This window comes from Triticum dicoccoides, chromosome 6B (genome assembly GCF_002162155.2).
Source record: "Triticum dicoccoides isolate Atlit2015 ecotype Zavitan chromosome 6B, WEW_v2.0, whole genome shotgun sequence".
NCBI classification, from domain to species: Eukaryota; Viridiplantae; Streptophyta; class Magnoliopsida; order Poales; family Poaceae; genus Triticum; species Triticum dicoccoides.
In genome coordinates this window covers 615,993-623,582 of record NC_041391.1, presented here as the reverse complement: position 1 = coordinate 623,582, position 7,590 = coordinate 615,993, and the positions used below count along the sequence as shown (strand labels likewise).

Below are 7,590 nucleotides of genomic sequence, written 5' to 3'. Positions count from 1 at the left end.
TTGGGACAGTACTAATTTCAGAGTTCATAGTTCATGACTGAATTTAGAGACAGTATAAATCTTACAGAAAACAAAATTGTTCAGAGATCGAATGCTTGCAAAACTGTTCAGTTATCTGTGCAAAATTGTTCAGTTAACTCTGCAAATACTCCAAACTCTAAACTAGCAGAACTAGTCCGAATATTCCAACCAGAAAATGAACAGATTTTACACACATTCAGTGAAGTGGTTCAGAGATTCAGAAAGTTCAGAACATTTGAGTAACAGAGAAGATGGAGATGTAAACACTGACCAGCAATCCACATGTTGACGTGTTCATCTTGTTCTTGCACCGCTGCGTCATAGCAGTAGCTGAATATTCATCTTGTTCTCTGTTCGTACCCCACGCTCTTGGGTATCGTCAGTAGACGCCTTCATCAAACAGAGAACTGAATCACTTCAGCACAAATGAGGAAATTTTACAACAACAACGAGGTGGTCGAGGTCCACGAGAGCGTAGCGCACGGCGTACTCGAAGGCGTGCCCCGCCGGCCGCCGGCGCGAGTGCCGGACGCGGCCCTCGTACAGCCGCACGGTGCTGGCGCTACCGGGGGCAGCAGAAGCAGCTGAAAATCAGCTCCGTGAAGGCGAAACTCTTGACGTTGGCCGTCTGGAGGATCTCGCCCTCGCTCCATGGCGTCGACGGCACCATCGTCGTCGATGGCGAGGACGACACTTGGCTGCTCGTCGGCCTTAGGTTGTTGGTGGTGGTCTGGATCCGGCGCCTCCGGGCTCTCCGATGGCAATTCCGGCGCAGCCGGAGCAGAGAGCGGCGGTAGCTGGGGAAATCGAAGATCTTTTTGAGGAAGGGGGGAGCTTGGGGAGGCAGGCGGGCGGCAGCTGCGGCAGCGGAGCAGGAGGCAGTTGCGGCGGGAGAGCCGGGGAGCAGGGGGGCTGCGGTGGCGGGGAGCAGGGCAGCTGCGGCGGCGGGGAGCAGGGAAGCTGCGGCGGCGGAGAGCAGCGCAGCTGCTACTTCTGTCGGAGAAGGAGGACGAGGAGCGCGGGTTTGGTTGGGAGAAGCTAGAGGGTTTTTTTGTAAAAATGCCATCGCGACATGTTTTTTGGGACGGAGGGAGTAGTAACTACTTGGATACTAACTTCAATAACGTGATCAAGATTAGTGCTAACAATTTTCTTTGTACTGTTAATACGGCTCGTTGTTGACCGTCATATTGAATGCCTCCGTTCGACATCACCGCGCACCTCTACGCATGACTGCCCCATCGCGGCCTCCGCCGCCACACAACACCTCCATGCTGCCATGCCGTCATGTGCAAGCTGCACCACGCCGTGCCATGCCGCCGCGCCATTGCCTCGAGTCTTGAGGTTTTGAATACCAATTGTTGGGACAAACCCTCTGGGGACAAATGCCGAGTAGTCTCCTGCGACCCGAATGCCGGACAAACCCTAGCTAGCTCTCTCTCTCCCTCTCTCTCTCATTCGCTCATACGACGGTCGAACAAGAAGCAAACTGGACACAAGTTTTTTTCCGGTGACAAATGCCTCGCCGCACGAACGGCCTCACTTATTACAGCACAAGCTTCTGGCTCGGTAGTACACCGGCACGGACCAATACAAAAGGGAGGGTTTTTTAGACCCGGTGCACACACACCTACTCCCTCCGTTCCAAAATAGATGACCCAAAACTTTGTACTAAAGTTAGTACAAAGTTGAATCATCTATTTTGAAACGAAGGGGGTAGCTAGCTACCAAACACGCATGCACTAATCTAGCTAACTAACTGACCAACCTAACAAGCTAATCCCTACATTCATGCATGCAGCCCACGAGCTGCTGCACGACCCGGCTACATGCCAGAGTTCAGGATCCGTGCCGGACGGGCATGCCCAACTAACGGCGTGCAAGCAGCTAACTAATTGGACAATAACTCCATTAACGTGATCAAGATTAGTGCTAACAGAGACTCCATATTTTAGATGATTAATTAACAAGATATCACAATAAGAACCAGACGTTAAAGATATAATTGTAAGCACTAGATACTAAAAGCGTGTGTTATATTGATAGATAAGTAGTAATAAGAGCTAGGAAGAAAATACGTGCTCTAAATCCAAGGGGGAAGCAAACCAGGAACCTTGAACACTCAGACACGCCTTGCGGAGAGTGAAAACTTGTCATCTTCCTTTTACATCCCAATCTAGTTGGATGGAATTGGAATAATGCTCTCTTTGAGGCGGCTGTGATTAAGCATCATACAATATTGACGCTTTCCGATGTTCACCATTTCTAAGAAGTTGCCACCAATGTCACAACGCATTACATGTTTACTGTTAAACATGATCAGCAACTCACGGTCGTTCAACACAACCATATCATTGAGCCATTGCACTGTTGAATCAAGTGGTGTTCTCTTTTTATTTTTGCAAGAGGTTGAAATAAGTTGTCGTGATACCTCCAGCGTTGACACGTCGATCCGGTACTTGAAACTCCAGACGTAATCCTGCATCGCCCAGACATCCATAGCGGTCAAGCTGGGAGTCAAGCTGCCCCATAAAGCAAGTGTCCCATTCATGTCGAACAACTTTCTATGATGGCTTAGCTGGGTGGGACTGCGCATCCACCGGAATGACTCGGCTTCTGAATCAAACACAATAATATCTGTGTTGTGTCCCCCAATTTCAGTGGCATCATAAGGACACCAGTGCAAGCTGCCACGGTGAAGCACAGATGGTGGACAACACGACTTAGAGCGCAATCCCTTCAGTAATTGTTGTTCTTGTTCGATGGATGGCGGTGAGAGTATTTGCATTCTGACGTTGATATGCCTCATCACATTGGATCCCACGGTGAGAACGTGCAAGCTGGATTTATACGGGTGCCATGGTTCCGAGACCCAGAGCACCCTGTATTCTTGAGTTGGAAGGTGCTGGTAGAAACCAATTATGGTGTTGTAGAGGGCATGCTCCACATGAGGCTGGGGTAGGAGAGCATGCATGTGGATAACCGGATTGCAGATGTAGAATTGGTGCAGCCAGGAGATGACGAGGAAGCCATCGCAGGTGCCATGAAGACAAATCTCGGAGTGGTGTTTGACACACCGGGAGAAAGGCCAGAGCTGATGTTTGGTGCCGGCGGAGTGGAAGAGGACGAAACTAGTGGGCAGCCCCCGGCCGTCAATAATGGGGAGCGAGGGCTGGAGCTGGTGGTGGTCGAGCATGAATTTGGGTGTGGATGTGGCAGTGCACCATGACGTGCTGACGGCTCGGCAGCGTCCGACGTCCTTGGACGGCAACCGGACGAGTATCTTGTCGATGCTATCGTCGGGTAGGTCCTCGAGCCGGGTCGCGCCTCTCCTGTCCGGCATCATGCTGGCTCCCTCCCTCCTGTCCGCAAGCTTCAGTGCCTAAGAGGAAAACCAACATCCAATGCAAAATCATTGGCACCAACTTATAAATCAATAAGACAAGCACGTAGAATACACAAGCTGACATAGGTTTACACAGCCCCCGGCCTAGCAAAAGGTCCGAAACCTTAGTGTGTTCCATCGAGAGACCTCTAGACACAAATGCAAGGCGAGCGGAAGTTGCTCACCCTCACCTACGCCCGGGAAGAAGGCCGCGGAGAAGGTCTGGTAGTTGAGTGAGGCGGCCAGCAACAGCAGGAGAGGTGTAGACTGCAGCAGCAGGAGGAGATCGACTAGGCGATGCCTTTTCAACTTTTTGAACGTCCGGCCTCCGCCTTACCTACGCTCTGACGATGTCGCAATAGACGTGGTTATTTTCCTCTACTTGATATTGCAGCTCACCGTACTCCTTAAGTTTCTGCTTTTAGTACACACATATATATTTTTAAATTAAACATGCATCATAATATTTAAAAGATGGAATAGTCAAATTAAAACACCACTAGTGAAAACCAAAAGTTCTAAAATACCTTCCATTTAAGGGGACAGGATTCCGGAAAAACTACCTTTTTTTTAATTTCAAGAAACCTACCACAAAATTGGTTCGTTGTTTCAAAAAAAAAAATAGTGTTGCATCGATGAGCGTTTTGATTAGTTTTAAACCGTTTTATGACAGTTGTCAGGTCCATGCAGCACAAAATTGACAACGTTATCTCAACACTTAAGTTTGTCGGTTTACTGATAGGTGGGACCCACATGTCAGCCACCCTAAAATCCCTAATGAAATTGTTTCCCAAACTACCAGGAACTCCACGCTGCCCTTGCCACCTCCTCTCCCGACCGGGGAGGCATGCAGGAGAGGGCACGGCCCCACTTCGAGCAATCGCGACTGCTGTCCATGGATGATATCAGAGGCGATGCGGCGGACGCGGACAGTCCTCGGGTCAGACGGGCCAAGGATGTCTTTGCCGTACTTCTTCTTGCGATCGTTGAAGATTTCGTCGCCAAACTCGCGTTCCTCCGATGAGGTCAGTAGGACACGATGGGCCCGATTGGTGTAGGGAACGGTCTCTTCTTTGCTTAATGCGGTGTAAAGAATGAACTTGGCTGTGTAGGGGGCGACAACCACCGCGGCGGCCACCTTCCACGGGTTTTGGTACCACCGCGGTCGGCTCCGTGACACGAATCCCGGCAGTGACAGCGCGTGACCCATATGGGAGGCCACGGCCGGCTTGGCTTGGCGGAGAAAGAGCCGTCGGATTGAGCCCATGACAATGGAATGCGATCGAGGTCCTGGCAGTGGCTGGGCGGGGTTGAAGTGGCGTCGGACGATCTGGAACCTGGAGAAAACTAAGCGCGTGTTCCTCAGGCAGTTTCTTGCACATGCAGCGGAGGCGTTTGATTGATGAAGGGATACGCCGGGGGCTAACTTTAAGGGCTTCATGAGAGTAGTACGAAGTAGACTCGGGTTCAATATCATAAGACGATGTGCGTGTGTCCGAGACGTACTGCGTGGCGTTGGCTCGAGTTTAAGACGTACTGCGTGGCTCCTGCTTCGTTCACGTCCCTGTTATCCATCGGTGCTCCTTTCAAAGCCAGGAGACTATGTGGCAAATATGGAAAAGTCTTACGATCAACCGACTCATCCGTTCGTTCGGTCGCGAGCTCACATGCAGACTTAGGTGGACTGCATGGTGCCGCGCAAATCTTATTGTAATTAACAGTCAGAAAATCGACATTATAAGACACCATATATACATTAGAACAGCAACCGCCGCCGATGAACAGAAGAGTAGATCGAAAGGATCCAACCTGTAGACATACAAACACGAACATACGATGACAATATCCACGTGGATCCACCAAATAAGACAAACGCCAGCCAAATCCCGCAAGATCCGCTGGAGACAAACCTCCACATGTCGTCTGCTAATGCTAGAAACATCACCAAGATAGGGACAAGGCTGGAAGAACCTTATTCCATCTTCAGAGAGCTATCGCCCCTTCGCCTCTCCGAGTAGGACAAAAACTGTAACAAAACTTAAGAGTACGGAAAAAATGAACGAGGCACGAGAAAACCTAGCCGAAACCCAAGACTATATAAAGATAAAAAAAACCAAAAAAAAGATAGGCATACAGATCTCCCATGCATTTTTTTTCATGGTAATATGTGTCTCATTAATAAAATAAAGATTCAGTTACAAGCCATGCAAACACGGATATTACAGGACTGAAAAAGATAGCATAATCCTACGCAAAAACAAGTACATGTCCCTCTAAACCAAGGAAAATGATACGATCACCTTTTCAGTCCTGTAATATCGGTCTTTGCAGCTTTAGGGACCTCCAAAGTCGTGTATGTGAACCAAGAACATTGTCATCTAAAGAATCATACCTACACTAGTAGAAAACAGGTCAAATCTAAGACATATTAGTACCGGTTTGCATATGAGCCGGCACTAATGTGTCCATTAGTGCCGGTTCAAATGACTAGGCGGGAGGAGATCTTTACCGGTTCAATGCGAATCTTTAGTGGCCGGGCACCAGCATCTTTAGTACCGGTTCGTGGCACGAACAGGTAGTAAAGAGGTTGTGGCAGGGCTATTTTTAGTCCCACCTCGCTCCCCTAGCAAGATTTTGACCACCTTAAATATGTTACTTCCTAAACTATCACAAGCATTTGGTCTTCATTGAACTCTATGGGTAGGATCTGTGGCTGCAATAGGAGTCTTCGCCGGTTCTTAAATCGGTGATAGATTCCTATTGACAAATTAGATTCTATACAAAAAGATCATTGATGATCAATATATTTTTTATGTACTTCTCTGTAGCAGTAGCGCGTTTTGGCTGAAAGGCGGTACCGATCAATATTTTTTTTTCTGTGTTCAGATGCACAATTTAAATATGTTACTTATCAAACTATCACAAGCATTTGGTCTTCATTGAACTATATGTGTATAATTTGTGGACTCAATATGTGTCTTCACCGGTTTCTAAACCGTTGAGGACTCATACTGACAATTCAGATTATACACAAAAAGATCATTGATAATCAATGTATATTTTTATGTATATTTTTATATGTTAACGCCCTCACTCTCTTCACTCACTCGTCTCCCCCTCAATCCCCTGCGATGTCATCAATTTCCAACACGTTCTGACATCATTTATCGTTTTTCAGTAACCGATTTGTTTATATCAGAGCTAAATGACCGTGAAATTGAAAATCATAGCAAAAAAAACTACTCAGAAATAAAGCAGAAAAGAAAAAATACTATATAAAAAAATTACTCCAAAATAAATAGAATTATATAAATAATGCAGAAAAGAAAAAAACTATATAAAGCAAAAATATTCACAAAAAAACTAAATACAGCAAAATTAACTACTCAGAAATAAATAGAAGAAAACAATAAAGTAGAAAATAAAAAACTATATAAAAAATACTCAAAATAAATAGAATAAAATAAATAATGCAGAAAAGAAAAAATTTATATAAAGCAAAAATATTCACAAAGAAACTAAGTACAACAGAAAAACTACACAGAAATAAATAGAAGAAATAAAATAAAGCAGAAACGAAAAAACTATATAAAAAAATTACTCAAAAATAAATAATACAGAAAAAAACTATATAAAAAAGAGTTGGGGTGCTGCCCGATGGGCCTGCCAGACCTAGGGTCTGCAAATTCAGGCCCAGAAGGGCCGGCAGGCTCACAGGGCAGCGCACCCTCGTTAGGCCCAGAAGCCTGCTATGTAGAGGAGTTCGATAAAGCAGCCGCGGCTGGGTTTATAAACCAGTGCGGCTGCACTTCACTCGGCGAGATGGGACTAAACATAGTGCACCGCGGGTGGCAGCGCACAACCATTAGTACCAGTTGGTAGCTCCAACCGGTACTAATGGGTGGGCCTTTAGTACCGATTGGAGTCACCAACCGGCACTAAAAGCCCTCGTTTCCCGCCTCTTGGCCTAGCCAAAATTGGCCTTTAGTACCGGTTGGTGGCTCCAACCAGTACTAAAGGCCCCTCCTATATATATAGCACTTACGAAAAATTCAGTTTCGTCGACAACTTCTTCTCCAACTTCTCGCGCGACATCGTCGCCGCCGCCGCGCCGTCACCCCCGCCGCCCGTCGTGGCCGTCCCCGCCGCCCCCGCCGCCCGTCGTCGTCGTCCCCGTCGTCGCC

General features: G+C 47.3%; 2 protein-coding genes across 2 annotated transcripts; both read right to left on the bottom strand.

Moving 5' to 3' along the window:
• Positions 1 to 292: 292 nt before the first annotated feature.
• On the bottom strand, positions 293 to 1,263 carry LOC119323754 (serine/arginine repetitive matrix protein 1-like). Its single transcript, XM_037597463.1, has 3 exons — positions 1,220 to 1,263; positions 512 to 1,059; positions 293 to 411 (listed from the first exon to the last, which is right to left on the bottom strand). The coding sequence occupies exons 1-3, from the start codon at positions 1,261 to 1,263 to the stop codon at positions 401 to 403; spliced, it is 603 nt and encodes a 200-aa protein (XP_037453360.1). The 3' UTR covers positions 293 to 400.
• Positions 1,264 to 2,197: 934 nt separating this feature from the next.
• LOC119323753 (F-box/LRR-repeat protein At2g43260-like) lies at positions 2,198 to 3,364 on the bottom strand. The gene has a single exon (XM_037597462.1). It carries the CDS (start codon positions 3,362 to 3,364, stop codon positions 2,198 to 2,200), a length of 1,167 nt encoding a protein of 388 aa, XP_037453359.1.
• Positions 3,365 to 7,590: the final 4,226 nt, after the last annotated feature.

What these genes read in the sequence shown, in the direction of transcription:
- LOC119323754 (XM_037597463.1), bottom strand. Translation starts at nt 1,263, where the DNA reads ATGGGGCAGTCATGCGTAGAGGTGCGCGGTGATGTCGAACGGAG. An exon ending in CGCGGTGATGTCGAACGGAG is followed by an intron (nt 1,060 to 1,219) that starts GCATTCAATATG and finishes AAAACCCTCTAG; the next exon opens with CTTCTCCCAACCAAACCCGC.
- LOC119323753 (XM_037597462.1), bottom strand. Translation starts at nt 3,364, where the DNA reads ATGCCGGACAGGAGAGGCGCGACCCGGCTCGAGGACCTACCCGACGAT.